This window comes from Aethalodelphis obliquidens, unplaced genomic scaffold (genome assembly GCF_003676395.1).
Source record: "Aethalodelphis obliquidens isolate GAN/ISIS:26980383/991018 unplaced genomic scaffold, ASM367639v1 scaffold39, whole genome shotgun sequence".
In the NCBI taxonomy this organism is placed as follows: domain Eukaryota; kingdom Metazoa; phylum Chordata; class Mammalia; order Artiodactyla; family Delphinidae; genus Aethalodelphis; species Aethalodelphis obliquidens.
Window position 1 is genome coordinate 17,138,136 of NW_020837983.1, and position 23,422 is coordinate 17,161,557.

General features: G+C 36.9%; 1 protein-coding gene across 1 annotated transcript in view; it reads right to left on the reverse strand.

The window, feature by feature from the left end:
• RSPO2 (R-spondin 2) overlaps positions 1 to 9,855 on the reverse strand; it is an 85,445-nt gene extending 75,590 nt beyond the window's left edge. The window contains exon 1 of the mRNA XM_027131354.1: positions 9,573 to 9,855. Coding sequence (XP_026987155.1) covers positions 9,573 to 9,654 — 82 coding nt within the window. The 5' untranslated portion in view covers positions 9,655 to 9,855. The remainder of the gene's footprint in view (positions 1 to 9,572) is intronic.
• Between the last annotated feature and the right edge of the window lie 13,567 nt (positions 9,856 to 23,422).

A 23,422-nucleotide genomic window follows, 5' to 3' on the forward strand; every position in this document is an offset into this window, starting at 1 on the left:
TTAGAGAATTAGGAAGAGGGAGTTATGAGAAAGTAAAGGAGGCAGAAAAGGGGTCAGCAGAGAGTTGGAAGCATTAGAAGCCTGACCTGACAGCCAGTGTATTCTACCATGGTCAACTTAGTAGAGTCCGTATCAGATATATGATTAGTGATTTTGATATTGATAATTAATGAGGGACGTGGGGGAAAATACACATTTCTTCACAATATCCTAATATGCTTAGAGGATATGAAGATGTGTCTTTTACTAAAGGCAAAGCCTTGTACTCCCGAATTAGCGACAGATAGAGACAACATAATTATTACACTGTAGCACTGATTCCCCAAGTGTAGTCTCTGAGCCAGCCATGGCAGCATTATCTCGAAACTTGCTAAAAAGGCAAGTTCTAGGGCACCACTTCCGACCTACCAAATCAGAAACTCTAGGGGAGGACTCAGCAATCAGTGTTTTTACAGATGACTCTGTAAAAACCTTCAGTTTAAGAACCTTCAGTTTAAGAACCACCTCACTTTACTCCCTTGCTGCCACTAGAGAACATTCTAAAACAAGTGAAGTGTCTGCCCAGCTTAGGGATTCTCCATCCTCATCTTCCAGGATTCCACTCTCAAACCTTATGTGCCAACTCTCAGCTGACTGTCTGCTACGAATGTCCTTTTCCCTCTTGCTCTTACTCACCCTACTCCTCCCTTTGGGATCATTTCAGATAATAATATACTCTCTAGAAAATCTTAAGACTCACCCATCTCCAAGTGCACATTAGCTGACATCCATGGGTTCCCTGAGTACCCAGTGCATCGCTGTCACAATTCCTACCACATTGTATTCCCTTGCATTATTTTCTAAAAACACACATTTGTCCCTGAATGGTGTAAGAAAGGTAGGCATTAAGTGTTTGCTACATTTATACACTTTATTAAGCAGTCTAAACTATCGCCCAAATTATAGAGTGCCCTCTCTTTCCTCACCAGATAAATACATACTATTAGCACCGGGCAGACTACCCAAGTGCCCCCTTCATGATTACGCTCCCTTGACTGTAGTGCAACCTCTACTCCAAAATAAAGAATATGATAGGCTCCTTCAATGATCCCTAATCCATTCGCTAGTTTGCTAAAGATCAAACCTAGAGTAAAATAGCTCTAACACAATACATGATTTAGAACATTTCTGGTTTCTTTTTTTTTTTTTTTTTGCGGTACGCGGGCCTCTCACTGCTGTGGCCTCTCCCGTTGCGGAGCACAGGCTCCGGACGCACAGGCTCAGCGGCCATGGCTCACGGGCCCAACCGCTCCGCGGCGTTTTCCCAGACCGGGGCACGAACCCGCGTGCCCTGCATTGGCAGGCGGACTCTCAACCACTACGCCACCAGGGAAGCCCTCTGGTTTCTTTTAAGTGTAATCAGAATAGTCCCTAAATTTTAATATTATTTTGAGTTGGAGCAGTAACAATCACTTATCATCTCCAGGTTTCCCATCAAGGTCTCATCACTGGCACTTTCACACATCATGCTCACCCATTTCCTCTGGACCCCCTAACTATTCACTACTGACCTAGCTACCCAGGCTAGATGGTGAAGGAAGGAGATAATACAATTAAGTTACACAATTTCCATACCATTTCCAACAGTCATGAAAGACTGTTCTCACTTAAACACTAACCTTTCCCTTCTCTTACCTCTCTTATAATTACCTGACACACCAACCCCATTTGCCTGTGTGTTTCAGCAGCAGTTTAGGTAATGGTGCTGTATATTACTGTTGTCTAATTCTGTATCGGTTTCACATGCAACCCAACTGTGTATTCAGTCAATTTGTAAGTATCTTCTAAATAAAGACATTCTTTAGTTTTATTTTACTTCTCCTGTAATCCCACAAATACTGAGGTTACATCAACATATTTGTTAGAGGTCTGCATCTTCACAGATCTTTAAACAATTATAAAGACTTTATGGTACTCAGAGTAATTATATAGGTCCTCTTATTTGTAGTTCACAATTATCCAGGTTTGATTTAAAACATCTTAAACATATTTCTGTTAATTCTAAATACCTTGATCTTTTTTCAAATGCATCATCACACTGCATGATTCAAGAATGGCAGGGGTTTCCAAAAGGACTCAAACTTGACATGCAGTAATTCTTTAAAAACACCTAAACACTGATCTTGGGGTTCACAAATTAAGGGATGGTTATACTTAACTTTGAATTTTCTTATACACTCAAAATTCCTAGTTTTTAAACCTATGTCTTTTCATTTCAAAAACAAATTATAGTTTTCTCCTGGCCCAAAAGATATTTCTCACAAAGTGCCCAAACAAGGGCAGAATCATAAAATATAGCAGAGTGAAAACAAAAGTAGCAAGTTCACTGGATACAGAACTGCAAAATTTCATTTCCATAATTTTTTGCTTGCAAATGATTTTTAAAAATATACTGCCTCTGGCAAGACAATTATATATTATTTTCTTATACATAAAAAACTTTACTAGTCCATTTTCTTTCACTTCAGCCTATTTTTGATCCCCTTCCTTGTACATGAATTAAACAAAAACCTTGACTAACATGAGGTAGATACTTTATAGATTGCTGATTAAACAATTGTTTAATGTCCAAGGCTAATTTCCTCAGTTAGGTTTTGGATCCTATGTTCTTCTGTCTCTTTAATGATTTTGTTGCCTTAATCATCCCTCTCTTTCTCCACTTCAACTGGCTATTTCCCATTCAAGTCTCCTTCCATCTTATACACACACACACACACACACACACACACACACACACGATTTCCTAATTTGTGAGCCTTCTAGCTATCATCAGATACTCTTCTGCAACAAGCTTAGCAGGGAAGGGAAAGAGAAGGAGGGTCTACAGTCACCTGGCTGCTTCCCTAAGACTCAATGTACTCCCTGAAACCGTAGCAATCAGGATAGCACTCCAACATTAACAATGAAACAACTCCCATCGAGGTCAACAACTCCTGTTTAAACAGTACAACTTTGACATTGACCCCTTGATACTTCAAGTCTTCCTACTTGCTTCTGGGACATCATTCTCTAATTTTCTATTTTCCTGGTGATTCTGTCATGGCCTCTGCCACAGGCTTTTCTTTCCTTGCTGTAAAATGTCCCCATTCTTCAGGCTTCAATCCTCAGAACTCTTTCTCTTTCAGTTGATATTCTTTTCTTCTTCTCAATAATTCAGTTCAGATCTCCCTTGACAGCTCCAGACCCTTACATCTAACTGCTTATTGGGTATCTTCCTCCCCAGGATGTCTCATACTTCCTCAAGCTCAACATGCCCCAAACCAACCATTCTCCACCATCATGATCTTTCTCTCCAGCAAATATGCTCTTCTTCCTATATTTTGTACCTTGATAAATTCTACTCTCCAGCTCTCAAGTCAAAATCGTAAGAGTAATCTTAATTTCTCCCTTCACTTTTGGCTAACATCCTCCAATTGGTTATGAAGTCCTATTGATTCTTCCTCAATATCTCTCTCCACTTCTCCATTTCCACTATAACTATCTTAGGTCATTTATTCATTCAAATATTTACTGAGCACCCAGTATGTGTCAGACACTATTCTGCATAACAAGAGCCTGAACAATACAGACTAAAAATCCCTTCCCTCTTGGAACTTGTGTTCTAGTGGGAGAGGTGAATAAAACAGATAAGTAAAATATGCCGTGTGTTAGTCAACCATAAGTGCTAAGGAAAGAAAGGAGGGAAGGAATGAGTGAAGGAGGGAGCAAAGAAGAGAGGGAGGGATAAAGAAGAGAAGGAAAAAGGAAATATTGGAATAGAAAAGGTTAAAATTTATATAGATTGGCCAGGGAGGGTCTAGTGAGGATACAGCTGTTCTCATTTTTTTTTTTTTTACCCAGAATATTGATCTTGCTGCCTTCATTGCAGACTCCCCTCTGGCCCATCTTCCATGCAGCTAAAAGAAAAATATTTCCCAAAACCATAACCTTTATCATCCCCTTACTTGTAATGCTTCGTTGACTACTTGTGGCTTTCAGGATGTTTCTACTACCTAAATTTAGCACATAAGGTCTGCAATGACCTAGTCCCCACCAACATAACTAGTTTTTTAGTTTTCTGATTTTACAGTGGAACTGCACTCAACCACCTGCATCTTACTTCCCAAGGAATGATTTTTTTGTGCATCTCCATACCTTTCCATGTGTTTTTTTTTCCTTTTTTCTACCTATAATACTTAATCCTAATAATTCTGCAAACACCCACAGCTTTTTTTTAAGTGGAAGCTCCTTCATTGCTGAAATCCACCCAACCATTAGAAAGTGCGTTTTACTTAGTTGGTAACTTCATCCATAAAATAGAAACACCATAATCTACTTTCCACACTTATTTGAAAAATAAAATGAGGAAAAGTACATCTAATAGAGTAGCTGGCACAGAATGGAAGCTAAATAGTTAGCAGCATTTACCACATAATACACTTAACTATCTGTCTTTCCACTAGACCAGGCTTTCTCAACCTCAAAACTACTGACATTTCAGGCCAGATAATTCTTTGCTGCAGGAGGCTGTCCTCTGCACTGTAGAACGTTGAGTAGTACCCATGGCCTTTGTCTACCAGATACCAGTAGCACCCCTCCACTTGTATTAACCAAAATGTCTCCAAACACTACTAAAGTGTTCCCTAATGGGCAAAATCACCCCTGGTAGAATGTCACTGCACTATGCCATAAGCAACTCAAGGACAGAAACTAGTTATTACTCATTATTGTATCTTCAGGTATCTAGTACCAAAGTCAGCACATAGTAGGTGTTCAATAAATGCACATCAGTAAAAACCACAATCCTGCCATCTAGCACCATAGATTAATTTTACATATTTTCGAAAAGTATGTAAATATTATTTTATAGCCTCTTTCACCCAATATTATATTGTGAGCTTTATTTATGATGCTTCATGTTACAGTAGTTCATCTCTACTTCTATATATACTTTTTTAAATACTCTATTGTTTGGACATTTGAGTTGTTTCCAATTTGTAGCTAGTATGATTAGTGTCATCATGAATAATCTTTTATATGGTTTTGGTTACAAGTCAGGATAGCAGTTTTGTTGAAGGAGAAATGGGAGTGATTGGGAAGGATATAATGAGGGTTCTTGGGGTACTGTTAACATTTCTTCTTGAGTGATGGTAACATACGTGTGTCCACTTTGTGATAATTCATTGAACGCTCCGTTTATGATCTGTGAGCATATTCTGTGTTATCCTTCACTTGAAGGTTTTTATTTATGTTACTAAGAAAATAGTTGTGCAATTAGAGGAAAAAAGAAGACCAAGGATTCTGGTAAATATTCTGCAATGCCAATATTCATGAGAAAAATAAATGTTTGCCTTCATTTGTATCAAAGAAAAGCATATTAAAACAAAAAAAGATGCATTTTATCCTTTTTGTCACTAATACCCAGTGCTGGTGAGATGCAAGGGAAAATGTCTGCTATTAGTAAAGACGTGAATGAGTACAACTTTCCCAGAAGGCCATTTGGTGATATATATCAAAAGTCTTTAAAATATATTTTATGCTTGTATCTCAATTATATCTCAGTAAAGCTGGAAAAATATGCTATGTTTAAAAGCTTATCTTATGAAAATAAATCAGAAAAAACGTGTAAAACTATACATGTGTGTATAAGCAAAAGAATCTATATACAAGGAAATTCTTCATATAACTGCTTACAGTGGTGAAAACTAAAAGCAAATTTTCAACAGATAATTAGCTAGATTATTATGGTATATCCATTCAGTAGAAAACAAGCAGTCATAATTAATGACATGAAAAAATGTTCATAATTCATTAAATTAAAACGTTACAAAACAGAATGATGACTCATTTGTAAGGAAAGAAAGACATAAATATGCACAGAAACAAAATGTCAAGAATAGAAGCCAGAATATTACTTAGCCATAAAAAAGAGCAAAATAATGCCATTTGCATGGATGGACCTAGAGATGGTCGTACTGAGTGAAGTAAGCCAGACAAATATCATATGATATCACTTATGTGTGGAATGTAAAAAAAAAAAAAAAAAGATACAAATGAAATTATATACAAAACAGAAATAGACCCACAGACCTAGAAAACAAACTTACGGTTACCAAAGGGAAAAGGGTGGGAAGGAATAAATTATGAGTTTGGGATGAACATATACACGCTAATATATAAAGTAGATAACCAATAAGGACCTACTGTATAGCACAGGGAACTATACTCAGTATTTTGTAATAACCTATAAGGGAAAAGAATCTGAAGAAATAGATATGTATGTATAACTGAATCACTTTGCTGTACACCTGAAAGTAACACAACACTGTAAATCAACTCTACCCCAATAAAAATTTTAAAATTATCTAGAGAAAATTATAATTCCTAGCTAAATTTAAATGTTAGTCTGAGCAATAAATATTATTGTATATATATACAGGTGTGATTATAAAAAAAAAAATAGAAGCCAAAATGTTGACTTTTGTTATCTCTGAGTAGTATTTATTTTTGTTTCTGCTTTTTATTTTTTTAAAGTTCTATGTACTTTTCAAGCTTTCTGCAAGGAATATGTACAGCAATTTTTTAAATTAAGCTTTTTCATGTAAATGAGTTTATCAATGAATGAGAAAGAAAATATGAGAGAAATCTCACCTAACAGTATCAGAGACAATGGCAACTCAGTGTTGTAGTATGTTTTTTTCCACACTATGCCGCAAATGATTATTGAATTGGTTTTTAATAAGCATGTTTGAATTTTATAAGATCCACACTGTATGGACCAAGAAGCCAACCTCAGCCAATATTCTATAGAGCAAGTCTTTCTTTGGAAGAGAGGTTTTTCTTTACAATGAAATCTTACTTTAGTGATTAGGAAATAGATGAGCAAGTTTCACTTAGAGGATTTTTTAAAGCTACTGTTGCTTGAAGTATAATCTTCTCTACTGTCTAGCATTAATCTTCTAAAACAAAAAGTCAATATGATTTCAAATTCTAAGTTTGTGACAGCTTTTCCAATTTAAATCTGTCTCATTCTCTGTATGGAATACAAATAACAATGCAATATATTTTAAGCATCTATGAAAAAGAGCCAATATTACTAAGAATGAACCATAATCATCTGAAGTCATATACTGAGAATTAAGAAATAATTTTCCACTTTCACTTTGCTTCACAGGAGCCTTGTTAATAAGCACTTCCCGCTTGTACCAGATAAGTAATGATTTCTAGGTCAGTAAACTGCAACATCGATTGCATTCACTTACAATAAGTATAGCCATAGCAAACCCATTTTCACGTGTAGATTCTCTTTCCAAGGCTGATTTACAGTCATTGCTCTCCTCTCCATTTCTGGGAAAAGGGATCAACTTAACCAAAATGTTTGTGTTAAGCCCTGGCTTGGGGTATCTCTCTAAGGAAGACCCTGTTGATAAGACTATGAGGTACTGCTGAATGACCACCCATTCCAGTTTGCCCAGGACAGCCCTTCTTTACACCCAATGTCCCTGCATAGTTATTAACAGCAGCCACTTTCAATCCCCAATGTCCCAGGTAGAGTAATAAATTATATGGTCACCCTATTGTCCATACACAGTGTGTAGAGTGCTAGGCATAGAACTTGGAATAAATGCCTGGAGCTATCTACACTCTTATCTTCCTTGTGCACTGATAGTCTGGAATAAAAAACACACAGAATATTCATGGACCCAAATCCACCCCCCCATAGGTGGTCTAAAGCAATCTGAACAGGAATCCATTTCAAGATGGACACATCCTCCTATGAAGGTTCAAAAACTATGAGGATAGACATTACTAGCTAGCCCAAATCATACACCTTAAGGATAAGGTACATATTTGAAAAAAATGGCCAATCTATTGATACTCTGGGGGAGCCATACCCCTCTAGTTATTAATCCCAACAATTCCATAAAATGGAAGTCCATACAAATCTCCTCTAAATCCATATGTTTCTATCTTCCTAATGGCAAAACTATTCACCTAGTCACCTTAGCTAGAAACCTTAGTATCAAATTTGATTCTCTCTTTATTCTGTGAAATTAGTTAGTTACTAAGTCTCATTGATTCTATTTTAAACGTCTCTGGAATTCATTACCCAAAAACCTTTCATCAGAACACAATTTCTCATCTGCAATTGTTACAATAGACTTCTCCAATTCATTTCCTGCACTTCTGCAAGAATTATCTTAAATAAAGCAATTGCTTTAATTCACTGTCTGCTCAGAACCCTCAGATAACATCCAGACTTCTTAACATTGCACTCAAGACTTTTATCATTTGCACTCAAGCCTCCCTTTTCATCTTCAATTCCAACCACACCTCACACTAAGCAGCTACTACTCAATGGTTCTCCAGGGATGGTACTGTTCCCCTGGGAGGTGTCTGGAAATTTTTAGGGACATTTTTTATTGTCACGGTGATTTGGGGGAATGAAGAAGATTTACCGAGCAAGGACTAAGAATGTTAAATGTCCGGCAATGCAGGCCAAGTAGCCTTGCCAAGATGCCAACAGCATCCCCAAAGGAGACTTCTTGTTTCCCAAACACATTATTTTTACAAACGTGTCCCTTCTTCTTCCCAGATTCTATATAACCTTCCTCTAGTAGTTCTGCCTTCTTTCAAAATAACATTGCCCTTGGATGATAAAATTCAAAGTCTCTTCTTACCTAAAGACCTCAGCTGATTTAATAGTCATGCACACAGTGTGTTAATTGGAGATAATTAAATCACTCCCATAACATACAAGTTGCCTGCTGATCTAGTACTTAGTGTATTGAATTATGATTAAACAGCTTACCCATCTGTCATTTCACTCCATGTTCCCCTTTTTTCTCCTTCTATCCCCTAAAATTTGAGCTCCTTAAAAAGGGGGATATTCCTTTGGTATCTTACTCATTTTTTTAAAGTCCAATTTTTACCATTTACCCAGAAGTTAAGAATAATTCTATAATGAGAAGTGACTTTTTGGACTAAAAGGTAAAAAATTGTACTTGTATTCCTATGTATAGAATGCCATTCCCTAATAACCTTTTTGTGGTTGCTAAACTTAGAATACTTTGAAGTAAACTATATTTTAGTTATACCTTTTATCAGCAGTGGTGCTTTAAATTCATGTATTAAATTACAGATTAGACTAATTCAAGTATCACAAACTCAAGTATAAGAGAAAAAGAAGCTATAGACACTGTGGTAAGCTCAAGAGGATGTTTTCAATATAAAGGTATTTAAATCCCTTTATTTATTGATAAGTGCTGAGTACGCCTTACAAAGATCTGCCTACCATGCTTGTGTTTAAGATACATGCTATGAAAAAATACTTAGGTAATCTTTAAAAAAAAGTGTGTGTATACAATATACTTCTATACAAGAGATAAAGTAAAAGTGTTCTTACACCACCTCACTTATTTTTTTTTAAGTTTAAGCTTAAACTATTTCTGTAGCATAATAAAATTGTACTCTTTCTTAATCAAAATTTTCAACTTAACTCCCCCTAAGTTGCAGAAACAATAAAATAGGGTGGACAAAAGTTGACTGCTCACTTGCACATCTGTTCATATCTGGGGCTCGGTGTCCATAGTACCCGGATGGGCAGGAATGCAGGCACTCTCCATACTGGCGCATGCCTTCTCTTCGAAGAAAGAAGAATAACTTCTGTTGACATCGGCTGCACCCATTGTCCTTTGAACAAGACAAGCATCCCTTGCAAATGGGATTTGATACATAACTAGCTGTAAAAGAGAAAAGACAAAATCCATTTAAATATGAATATGATCAGACTTCTGGTCAATGCAACATGCTGAAAAGACAAGTGTCTCTTGTCCTTTTACTTTAATCACATAGAAATGCTAAACAAAATAACCTCTGCCACCCTCCAAAAAACAATGGTTCATACACAACCAAACTTAGAAACAAAGAGGAAACCCAGAGACAGAGTTGAGGCTGGAAGCTCAAACTGAATGGCTTATGGAGATGCTAGAGCAGACAGAGGCAGACCTCAGGGCAGGGTCCTCAGTCCAGATCAAGAAATATGCATGTAGAATCACGTTGCTATAAACTTGAAACTAACACACTATCATAAATCAACTATACTTCAATATAAAAAAGAAAAGAAATACGCATGTAAAGAGCTGATGCTTGTCTCTATGGAGACTGGAGTCGTAAAGGCTCGTGTGTCCATGGAACAAGCACTAGAAGCCCCCACTCCAGCTGGCCAGAGAAGAGGTTTCCAACCCTGGATTGGGGCATGGAGGACGTGAGCACAGGAGAGAAAAATATAACCCACGAGAGAAAGCTACCCCAAATCTATGAGACTTCCAAGTGTGGTATCCAAGTTTAAATCATCAATGTAGTATGGGGTCCCCAAGTCAAGAGGTTAACATTAAAAACTTGCCCAGATCCAGCAAAATCCACAAAGAGAAAAGTATGAAACAACCCTACAGAAATTTTCTACAATCCTGAGCCTGGGACTACAACCTGGGACTTTCATGGAAAACCACCTTAACATCAAAATGAACAAATCACATGTGCAAGCAAACCTCAATGAGGAAGAGTCAGTCTGAGTAAGAGATTTCATACCTAAAGAATCAGAAATAACAGAACCATCTGAAAATGACTTTAAAATGAGTATCTTTAGAGTATTTGAAGAGATGAAATGACTAGAAATCACATGGGAAGAAGCAGTATCATAAAATGGGCAAATTAGAAAAATTAAAATTCTAAAACTGAAAAAAATTCTAAGGGCAAGTTGAATGGTAGACTGGGAGAGGGACTTAACTAGAAAACAGGCTTAAAGAACTGTGGCACAAAACAAGATATAAATATTAAAAAGGTAGGAAGCATGTAAGAAAAAACAGTATCTGAAATATATGAACCTTATGAAGTTCACTACAGCTAGTGACAAAAATGGTAATTTAAAAGAAAACAAATTCCGTTTCTAGCCCCGGTATAAAATTCAGAAATGATAAAATCTGAAATCCTAGTATAATTTCTAAAGTATAAAAAGTTCATGTAAGGTCATAAGCTTAAGGCCACACTGACTTCATTTTATTGAGTTAACCCACAAAAGAAATAAGACAAGGAACAGAAAATTCATCAATTATTGAAACTTTCTGCTTTGAGACTACATCCTATTTGCCCTACATATAATCTTTATTGCATATAAAATTAATACCAAGCCGACAGTATTCAGACTAGCAGCTGTACAACAAAGTACATTGTATACCACACCAGTCCTTATTTATAATGATTTAACATCCAATATATTTACAACTACTTGCAGCAGATCTACATAGGTTTCAGTTCCACAACATGCTCTCCCCACTTCTGGGCTCCCTGACTTGTTCTTGCAGCCTCTCTTCCAGAGAGATTCCCAAACAAGAGCTTAGTCTAACCTTTCGGAGAAGGGGCCAAAGAAGAACCAAGACACTCAGGACCAGAAATCATGGTCAAGATGACCCTCTGAGTTGGGCATTAAGATCTACTTCTTCCCACTTATTCCAGGACTTTGTTCTATCAACTGTTCAAAACTGCTTTTATTTACATAGTGAATCTATGTTAGAGACTTTCTCTTGCTTACAAAGCTATCTATGCTTCCCAACTAATTTCTTATTTACCACCTTATTTTCTTAAACCTGCAATTGTGGAGCAAAAAAGAATCAATTCAGATTAAAAGTCACCTCCTCAGATAGAATTCCTAATAAAATTTTGGCAAACTTTCCAGATACTCCTTTATATATGTACGCATATACAGTATTTATAATATGTAATTGGTATTTTTCATAACTGTGATCAGACTTTACATGAAGTATGATAACTTGCTCAATTTCAATCAAGTTGTGAGCATCTTCTCATATCAATGAATCAGACCAATATCACTCATATTTCTTGGAAGTGTCAGTTTTATCTGCAGCCTCAACCTACCATCCCCACCCATGTAATTATCCCCAACACTACTTTTATGAAGACCACAATTGGTTTTCAGATCCTCAATTCAAGACCTCATTCTCAGTCTCTTGTCCTCCCAACTCCTGTAGCTGGGTCATTACTGAAAGTTTTCTTCCTCTTCTAGACGAATGAGAATGTCTCCTTCTAAAGATTTAATTCCAGCCCTCACTCTTGTAATTTCCACTAATCTTCTCATAAGTCAGGCCCTTATTACTTCTCACTTAGACAGTTATAGTGCCCCAACTCCCCACGTACCTCTCTCTGCGTTCTACTGTTGGCTCAGCTCTTCTGCTTTTATTTTCATCACAGGACTTCTGTTATCCCTTACTCTCATGAAATAATTATGACTTATAAAGCATTTTCACATAGCCAACTGGAAATAAGGTTAGACTATTTACAATTTCCCCAGCTGCCTTCTGAAGAGGTTTTATTCTCCCATTTTGTTATTAGTGTCCTGAGCAGGTTGTAAGGAGTGAGTATGTAAGTTTCAAAAACTGGGATACAGACAAACTTTTGTGTAAGGAAGGGGTAAAAAACTGAGAGTGGGGTGGGTAGGGTGCAGAACACGGGATGAAAAGGACAGAACTAGGAAGACTCAGCAGCTGTATGATGGATGAAATGGCTTTGGCAGAGGAAGTGGTGACTGGGGAGAACCCAACACATTTTAATTTTCAGGGCTGCCTAAGAACATAACCCACCTTAAGCACAAAGACCCTCTGGCATGATATTTGGGGAAGAAATTTATGACTCTCTTGTGAAAGAAAAAGTCCTTATGTAGGAGCAACCAGGAGACTAAGGCAAGGGCAGGAGCTGCTGGCTGGAGCTGCATCAAAGGCAGCCCCACACTGCAGGGTCCTCTGCAGCACATCTAAGAACAGTTCACTGGCTGCCTTCTGCTCTGCAACTTAACTACAAATATGAAAAGGTACGATCAAGGTTGTCCAAATCCCAAACATAGTTTCATAAGTAAAAGGAGAATTTGGAAGATTTACATACATAGCAAAATGGTTTAAGGAGAAGGTTCTCTGTACCACAGTCATCACAAAGTAAAACTGAAGCTATACTTACTTTCAGTTCAAAAGTTAAACCAAGAGCTCTTTATCACTATAAATCACACTCTGTAGAAAGAAGTATGGAGAAAAGAGAATTACAGAGCTAAGAGAATCATCATAAATTAAAGGCTTTTTGTTTTGTTTTATGTATCAGAAGCCAACTTTCATCCTGACCACAAAGATTTCAGAGTCAACAAATTGTACTCTACATTTTTTAAAAGGTATTCTTAAAATCAATAAAGCATTGCTTTATTTACTTGAACCTTAACTGACAATGAAAATGAAATAGGGAATACTTACCTGAGTCCATATCTTAGATATCTTTATAACCCTACACAGGAGGAATTCTCTTAAAACAAAAGTGATGTGAGCCACACCCAACCTAAGTGCTCTCTCTTTCCCTTCCCCCAATCTTCTTCAACCGTGCTCCTCAATACTGAAGGACAAGAACACATGTAATTTTGGCAATTTGAAGCTTTGTGCCCCAAACCTCAAATGGACTTTTTGGTTTAATTAACCATTGTCCAGTGTCAACTATCCTAGTCACCTCTATGTTGTACGTCAACAGCTTAATTCAACAAGAACTTCTTCATCCGTTATATGGTGACTACACCAATCTCTGTATCTAAAGCCAGGCAAAAATAGACCTCTAAGCATGACTAGAGTAATTTATTTTGTCAGGATCTTAATAAGTCAAATGGCTCTGCCTATTTCTATGAGATTTAATTCAAGTGTGCAGGTGAATAAACAAATCTTAATTCCCAGCTTTGATGACTGTGTTTATTTGCTCTCCCCGTAAGCTTCAACTTTTCCAACCCTAAAGCCTGCTGACATCCAGAGCCTCATCACTCCAACCAAAACACTTTTCTAAATCTAGATCCACCCAAAATTCTAAAGATGAAATATATCACATAAAACATTAAAAATCTTCAAAAAGGTGCTGGACAGTGGTGTAAACACAAATCCACACATATCTCCCTGACAGGGAAAGGAATATATGGATACAGAAAACAAAAATCATGAGGCAGAAACCAGGTAACAATTACTTATATCACTAAGTATATAAGGAGAAAAAAAACCAGTATAAGTAAAACTCTTTACTCTTTTTTTTTTTTTTTTTTGGTGGTACGCCGGCCTCTCACTGTCGTGGCCTCTCCCTTTGCAGAGCACAGGCTCCGGACGCGCAGGCTCAGTGGCCATGGCTCACGTGCCCAGCCGTTCCGTGGCGTGTGGGATCTTCCCGGACCGGGGCACGAACCTGTGTCCCCTGCATCGGCAGGAGGACTCTCAACCACTGCGCCACCAGGGAAGCCCAAACTCTTTACTCTTGATTCTAATTATCTGATTTGTATTCCTCTTAAATTGCAAAGTAAGTTTGGTTTTTCATGAATCCTGATATTTTAAGTTTGATCCTTTGTTAAATCAAACCCAGTTATTCACATTTTATCCCATAGAACATTTTATGTAGGTGTTGAATGACCATCTGTTTCTAATCTACTCCTAATACTTTTTAAAAGTGTTCCCCTGTTTCTGGAGTAGGCCCTGCCAAACAAGAAGAAATCTAAATTCCTGCTAGGTGAAGGCATCCATTCCTGACAAAGAGTACAGATTTCTAATCCTGAAAATAATGGGACTGAACAATGGGCTGTTGGCATCTTAGCCTTGCTCCATATTTGCAGGTTTAATAATGTTACAAGTTGAACAGCTTTTTAAAAAATGAAAAACTACTATTAACTTCATTGATCAATCTTATCATAAAATTGCTAATATATTTATCTCTGCCCAATCCCAAATTCATGATATATATTTAGAAACCAAAACCCTATCTCTGGCACCAATGACAGCGAACTTGCATGTCAGATTCTATACAAATCAAGTCAGGCATAGATCCTTCCACTACAGCTTGGCAACACTGGGATAAAAAACCATGTAATCATGTATACTCCCAAGCGCAAACTCAACTAAGGAATCAAGGTCGTGAATTAAGGAGCCACACGAGATTTGACCAAAATGAGAAATGCCTATCTTAGGATACTTTCCTTAGTTTTACATTAAATTGTAAGTATTTATAGAAAATAAAATAATCTGATCTTTGATGCAAAGACAACAAATTTTAACACTCTGGATGTTCACCATTATAATCATTATGCCTTAGAAAATAGATGTTAAAATTAACAATGTTAATAAAGCTTTGACAGAGATAAATTTCTAAATGTCCATTAAAGTGTTAGAGGAGGAAAAAAAAAGTGTTAGAGGAGGTAAAATAACATGAATTTAGTCTAGAAAAACTTTTGAGAATAAAGGGCAAACGTGCCAAAAATTCCAAAATTTTATAACCTGTAGAATTAAACCATATTTTCTCAGAATCTCCTTATCTTTTATCATGAGTCCTTCAATAGATACTAATATTTTTAGGAAAAAGGCTTACAAAACTTTTAACTTCTCAAAGTACTAGCTTTGAGAAACCCATATTAATTGGCTGCCTGAAAATGTTATTAGTTGATAATTAATACCATTTTTTATCCACCTAAAACATGTTAATTAGGAATGAAAGAATGGATATATCCTTATCTTCAGAAATATTCCTTAGGAAAATAGTATTTCTAAAGATTTATAAGCCTCCTAAAATATTGAAATCATCTCTAGAGATGAATATTCTTAATGACATCAGGATTAAAGGAATTTAATCAGATGATTTTGCTGCTCCTACAAAGGTGGGTGTCTCACTGTATAAAAACTCAAAGCTACTAGATTTTAAAATATGGAGGGAGAAAGTTAAGTAGAATTACAGGTTTATTTTAACACATGAAGTGCTAATATCTTCAGAAAAAATGAGGAAAAGGACCACAATTGTAAGCTCCTGATTTCTCGCCAGTGTCAGCACTACATGAGTCATCATCCTTTATAGACTGGCACCTCAGAAGTACAGTTACAACCACGATTAACCATGGCTGTAGTGTGGTTAACTGGAAGGGGTATTTCTTTTTCTTTTTTTTTTACACATCACAGGAAGCAGAAAGTCTGGATGAGGCATGTCATGCATGCTTCAAGTATAAATTAACTAAGACGTCTCAGGGAAGTCCAGAATACTCAATAAGGGCAGGTCAAGGAAAGATGATGAGCTAAGATACGGTTGCAAAATAAATGTGGATGGAATCTTACATAAGTATGTTTGAGGGCACAACGAACCTATCCAGAACATGATAAAACACATTCCCCTTCTAATTTAACACATCATCATTAATATTCAAGAGAGTCCGCCAGAACTGGAGGAAACTGAAAGAATGTACCAAAGCAGTCACTGCAATCATCAGAGGAAAAATTACTTTGGTTCAACACATTTTACCTTGAGACCAAGCAGTATCCCTTTAACATATTTCACCCAAAACGTGAGCAGCTGAAGCAGATGCAGGTCACACATCTGGGGATAGGAGCCAGAGATTTCCCAAAAGAGCTTCGGAATGCACATCTTACATTCAATGCAAGGTACTTAAGTGTTTTTTTTTTTTAATCAGAATCCATCAGGTCCTGATCCTCAGGGCTCAGGACCACAGAGAGCAGCTCAAGGAAAGTTGAAATGAGCACTTTGATGTGCCATTCTATGTACTGACCAACTAAACATGAAGTAGAACACAAGAATCTGAATGAGTTAAATGGGACCCAGAAACAGGTTTCCAAAAACAGTCATTAACACCCAACGTAAAGTAGAAAGACACAAGAAAAGATAAAAGTAGCTATGTATAGACTCTCACAAAAAATTAAAATAATGAGCCCTCAAGTTAGCATATACAATTCCCCAAATGGTGAAGTATTTCTCATAATTAACACTCACTGTCGAAGCCAAGCCCTGGAAGAATTATTCCTCTTCCCTCCACACCCCCGCTACAAACTCTGGCACAAAAATCTTAATGCATATTCCTATGCTAGATGTTAACGCTGACAGGTAACAGGGAAATATATACAATTAAGGGTCAGAACACCCGCATCCCAGAACTAAACTATTAACATAAGCAAAATACCAGAATCATAAGCTCTTCAGCTTCTACAACTGCTAACACCAGTAACATTAACTAGTTGATGAGAAAAATATAAGATGGTTTGAGATTTGCTCATTTTCCCAAAGATATATGATGTTCTGAAACAAGGGAAGACTCATATTTTATGTTGTATAAAATAAGCCACCTGCTTGAAACCGTGAAAGAGAAAAAAATTTACTCCATAAAACTGTTCTAATGCCAGAGGAAAAGTAAGCGTAAAGTTATAATGTATGGGAGCCTCTAAGCTGTGGCTAGAAGCTGCTGTGTAGTATAGATCACTCATGCCAAGGGTTGGCTTGGACTTTCACAACATACTTAAAAGACCCTGTGGAAATGTTGACAGAATGTTGGTGCTAATGGTAACTCCAACATGAGCAGATCTAAATAGATACATTTATGAAGATTGTGAAACCACCACTTTCACATGGTCCCATGTTTACACAAGGAGATAATCCAATTATTTAAATAGAAAAAAGCAAACTGCTCATAAACAGAGCCAGATTTTTATTCCATAAAGTACTTAAATACTTCTTATACTAACACTACTTCAAAATAGTTTTGCATACTTCCTAAGTACTGTAACTTAAGTGCGCATAGCGTCTGACCTACCCAACTGCCTATAGAAAAAACTCCCCTTCCTGTCTATTCAAAGATTAATAGAATATAAACTAACTCCTGCTTATTTCACGATTTTAATTTTAAAACAATAAATGGAAAGCCAACTGGATGGCTTATTTGGTGTCATAAACACAGCCCTCAAGAACCACCCATGCCATAACTAACCAGATTAAAGACTCCATGTGTTTTAGATGTGGAAACTCCCATGGATTATACCACTGTGTTTTAAAATTGGGAGTGAACACTGTTAGCTACACTGTTCTAGAGATAGGTCTCTTCAAACAAAGATAATTAAAAAAAATTTTTAAGTTGCCTTAATGAAAAACACACTAACAAACACTTTGGGTTGACAAACATTATTATGTAACAATTATTCCGGAATACACTATAATGCAAAAAAAGGTGAAAGCTTTATTATACTCAGTGTAGGTCGCTGTGGGTAAAATATTACTTATGCTAATAAAAATCAGAATGATTCACTACTAAATCTTCAGGCCTACACAGGATTTAGTTCTCAGTAATTTTTAAATCAATTGTCTGTATTTAATATTTATCAACAGTTCATTTTAACATGCTTCGTCAGTTTGCTAACTTCACAGCAATCAATACCTTAGACACAGTTTGCAATCTAGCTGCTTAACCATTCTTGCTCTAAGAAGTTATATCTATTCAGAACAAGAAGAAATGAAAAAGAGAAAAGTCAAAATGGGGGTGGGGAAAGAAAAGAAAATGAACTTGGGGAAACATTCTAAGTAATGTTTATTACTCATAATTTCTGTTTATCAAAAGTGAATAAACAGATCAGAGAGTTTAAGAAACCTTTCCAAAGTCATACAGTTTGCTAGTGACTAATTTAAATCCAGTTCTGACCTCTGATTTCAAAAGCCACGCTCTTAATTTCCTCATTAAGAGATATATGTACAGCACCTAGGGAAAAAATGCATTGTACCATGATTAAAACTGTGAGAACTTTCTTTCAAATTAGACTGTACCCTTGTAATTTGCTCACTGCCCCTGTGTTCTGTTTTTAGCTACAGCAAAATAATCAAAGTTCCTTTTGGTGATTAGCCACTAAGAGTACCATACTAACTCTTTCCTAACATAACTAGGACTATATTAAGTCTCATAAACCAACAAAATTAGGATGCCATCCACAAAAACACTTCAGAGTCAAACTGCTGATACAGCACAAAGGATAATGGGGGAAACTGAGTTACAGGTTTCTTCTGGCAGAGGTTAAAGAGAAATCTTCAAAATTATAAATAGAAAGTCTTTAACTGTTTGGGCATACAGCAAAAAGCCAGCACTCTTTACTCCAATTGACAAGTTCAAAGAAAAAACATCACCCCCAAACCATGCAATTTCCTGCAAATGGGCCACTCTCCTCACTGTCTTTGAAGACAAATCGTGTCCTGGACAAGGGGCCTTTGAAGTAACACAGCAAGCATAGCTATGTAATTAGAAAGGCTCGTTACGCCATCCAAATGAGCAAAACTAGACTTTAAAGATGCGCTAAAGTGAAGAGGCTGGACTGACAGACTGACACAAAGACTTTGAGGGCAGTTTGCCCCTGCTCACTAACCATAATTCTCCTTCACTCCCTCCAAGCCTCAGAAGCCAAAAGCAAACTCCATATGCACTACTGGAAAACTGTAAATAGTGTTTGGTCACTCTCAAAAAAGTGGCAAAACTGTATGTATGCATGTTTACAGACATAGATGTGTATATAGATACCTACACTTATGCATGTGTATATAAATGTATGCATATACTATTTTTCTGAACCATTTGAGTATAAGTTGTAGACATTACACTCTTTCACCTCTAAATTTCAGTGTTCAGTATGTATTTCCAAAAACGAGGACATTGTCTTATAATATCAGCCATATTGATATGATCCAATACTATTTTCTAACCCCCAGCCCATATTCAATTATCCCAATAATGTCCCTTATATCTACTATTTTCCTAGACTAGAATCCCATCCAAGATTATGCATTGCATTAAGCTGAACTATTTCTTCAGTCTCCTTTAATCTGGAACAGGTCCTCTTTCATGAGCTTGACATCTTGGAAGATCAGTTATTTACAGAATATCTATTTGGCGGACTGATCTCACATTTTGGGGATTATGTATGAATTGATGTTATGTCCTTTTCTCGTACAGGTCAAGAGACACCTGATGAATTTGGTTGCATTACTGGTGATATTAACTTTGATCCCTTGACTAAGGTGGTGTCGGTCAGGTTTCTATACTATAAAGTCACTATTTTTCCCTCTATAAGAAGTTTTTTTTTTTTTTTTTTGAGGAGATATAGTGAAACTACATACATATCCTGTTCTTCAAACTTCCACACACTGGTTTTGGCATCCACCCGTGATCCTTTTGCCTAAATCAACTATTCTTCTGATGGTTATCAAAGGTGATTTTATAACTCCATCATTCTTCTCCATTTATTAGGGGGTGTTCTAGTGTTAGGAAGAGCTTTCCCTTCCCCTTCATTTATTTCTCTGCTTGTTTGTTTACATCAGTAGGGAATCGCAGATTTTATTCAGTGTACTATCATCTGTTACTGTAATCTGCGCTCAACTTATCCCAGATTTGTTCACTGAGAGCCCTTTAAGGGGCTGTGGATTTTAAGTTGCATTTTATGTGCACGCTACCAAGTGCTTAGGGGTAGAGAAGAAGGAGATCAAATTTATCCTGGAAGAGCTAAGAAATAGGTGGTAAGATGAGTTGCCAGTTGGAGCAGGAGTTTGCCAGTTGGAGGGGGATATCCCAAGGGGAGGACTAGTACGGGCACAGGTGTCTGCACAGGACTGGGGGATGCTGAACTCTCTGTCCTTGTATGTCTGATAAATCTTGGCCTATCTTATTGACAATCTATCTTTCAGACAATAGCAAAAGGAGCCACTCAATACTTAACTTGGATACAAGAAAGAATTTGCTGAGAATATGGAAACTATGATGTTACCATGGGGTTTAAAAGAGTAGAATATACAGAAACTGCAACCCTAGAAGTAAAATCCAAGATTTCAACGATGGATTTTTTTTTAAGTTTGGAAGGATACAGGTTTGGCTTTGCAGCCAACATTTCTAAGTTAGAAGAGGAATTAAGAGGATATTTTCAGGGCTTCCCTGGTGGTGCAGTGGTTGAGAGTCCACCTGCTGATGCAGGAGACACGGGTTCGTGCCCCGGTCCGGGAGGATCCCACATGCCGCAGAGCAGCTGGGCCCGTAAAGTTGCTGTGCTCCACAACGGGAGAGGCCACAACAGTGAGAGGCCCGCGTACCGAAAAAAAAAAAAAAAAAAAGAGGATATTTTCAAAATAAGAATCTACTTATATAATCCCAATGGGAAAAGAAATGAATGATATTCTATTAGAATCCAATAAGGTTTCATAGGAAGTCCTCTGATGAATTCAAACATTTTAAGCAACATGTACAAAAGGATACATTCAGGAGAAAAATAGGTTAGTCACAAAGAAATGTGAGGGAGGCTAAATTTTCCTAGGAAGGCTAAATTTTCCTAAGGTTTATAGGGAACTTTTTTTTTAAGAGCAAAATTAACAAGATGAAGTTGTTCAGTCCAATTATTGATATAACGTAATACTAGATGAAAGAGGTAGAAAAACTTATTTTCTGCTTTCATTTTGTATTTATTAAAAACAAAGACCTTCAAAGTGAAAAGGGAAAAAAATCACAGCTTAAGGAAAAAATATTGACTATAAGATAAGAAGACCCTAATGAATATATCTTTATATTTTTAAATATTGAGAAATTGATTCCTGAAAAAAAAAAATGGAGGGCTTTAAAGAAGGGAAATGAATCGATGTCTGATTTTCAATAAGTTGGGAAAATTGAATTTCAAAAACTCCAAATTTTAGAAGAGGCTTTAGGACACCAGGGTTGTAAGCACTTATAGTTTAAAATAATTATTATAAACACCTATCACGGTGTTTATGTCAATAAGAACAAGTCCTGTCAAAATTAACCTCATTATTTTTTTAAAAATCACAGTTTCCCTTGCTTTCTCTCCCTATCTATATATCAACATCTATATCTATGTCTCTGTCTATATACACACAGATCTACAGATAGAAAGATATAGAAATAGCACACTCATATTTGGTAAACTACTTATAAGTAAGGTGCAGACACCACAATACTTCACATCAAATTCTTCTGCATGCACCTTCTGAGAATAAGGACATTTTCTTACATAATCACAATACCATTGTCAGATGTCAGAAAATTTATCATGGGTAAAATAATATTTTATGGTGTTTATGTTCATACTTCATCAGCCATCCCAAAAATGTCTTTCCATCTATCCAGACACCAATCAAGGACTGTGCATTGCATTTGGTTTGTTTCTTTAGTCGTTTTAATTCAGAACACCTCCCCCATTATTTTTTGTCCTTCTTGACATTGAGACTTTTAGAGTCCAGGCCAGCTGTCTTGTAGAATATCCTACAATCTGCATTTGAATGACTGTGGCCACGTAATTAGATGCATCATTCTGCCATCATTAATACGATAATTTAATTCAGGCAGGAATCATCACCATCCTAACACCATTAGGTGCAAGCTTACTGGGAAAAAGTATCACCCAGGAGATTACTTACTAATTCCAAAGGGGGAAGTTCCCTTTATGATGAAGAGGTTTGGCAGAACCCGCATTAACCAAGGGATCAGACTGAGTATCACCAAAAATGGGACAAACTGCCTCATGTGCTACCTGATGTGATGAAATGAGAAGCACACATCTGTCAAGAATTCTTGTCAATAGGTACTTCTTCTAATTACTTTGTAATCACTAAGTCTCCAATTTCATTTTCAGGGATCCTGAACTCGATATTGCAGAAACCTGTTTCTTCCTCTTTATTCTTTTCATTTTTACTCACAGGATTCTGAGAGCAACGCATTTCAAAAAGGATTGTAGCAAAAGAGGAAACCAAGGAGACAGTAGACAGAGATTATGAGGCATCTGGTGTCTTCCCACCATAGGAGCCAATCGTTAGGCTCATACACACAGGCACACACCTATGCACAGACGTGTGCATGCCAGCCCATACACCCCAAGGGAATAGAGGAGGGGGGACATTAGCTACTCTCTGGGAAAATCATTCCACCACTGTGGTATAGAAGCATTTCTAGGGCCACCACACATGGCTATACTCTACACAGCTCTGGGGGACACTGTTCACATAGAGCAGTTCTGCCTCAAAAAAATATAAAGCAAAGGCTCCTACCTGATGACCATGAGCCCCTATGCAGTCTGTAGAAGTACTTTGTTTTACTCACAACATATCTGTTCCTCTAAATTTTTTAATGGAAATTCAGATTTCTTGCTTTTTTCTTGAATAGTCATATGGTATGGCCCACATTCCAGCTTGATAACTATCAACTGAGCTGGATGACAGTTGCCTGCATCAAACAGACATGACCTGTCCACTTCAGCTCATCACTCTCCATGGTCTAACACATGACCAACTTCATGCACAGAGCAGCCACCTGGCCTCTGGGGATCACCTTCCACAAAGAAGATAAGATGCTCAAGTTCATGCTATTGTGAACAACATTTTCCTAACATTCAATTCACTTACTAACTGGGGGGTGTACATCATCTCACAAACCGGTGCAACTTTCTCTTTGTGAATTTATAATCATGAAATAGCAGCTTTTTCACTGTAACCTAGTAGAGAGCAGTCGGCATAAAGAGAAATAATGTTACTA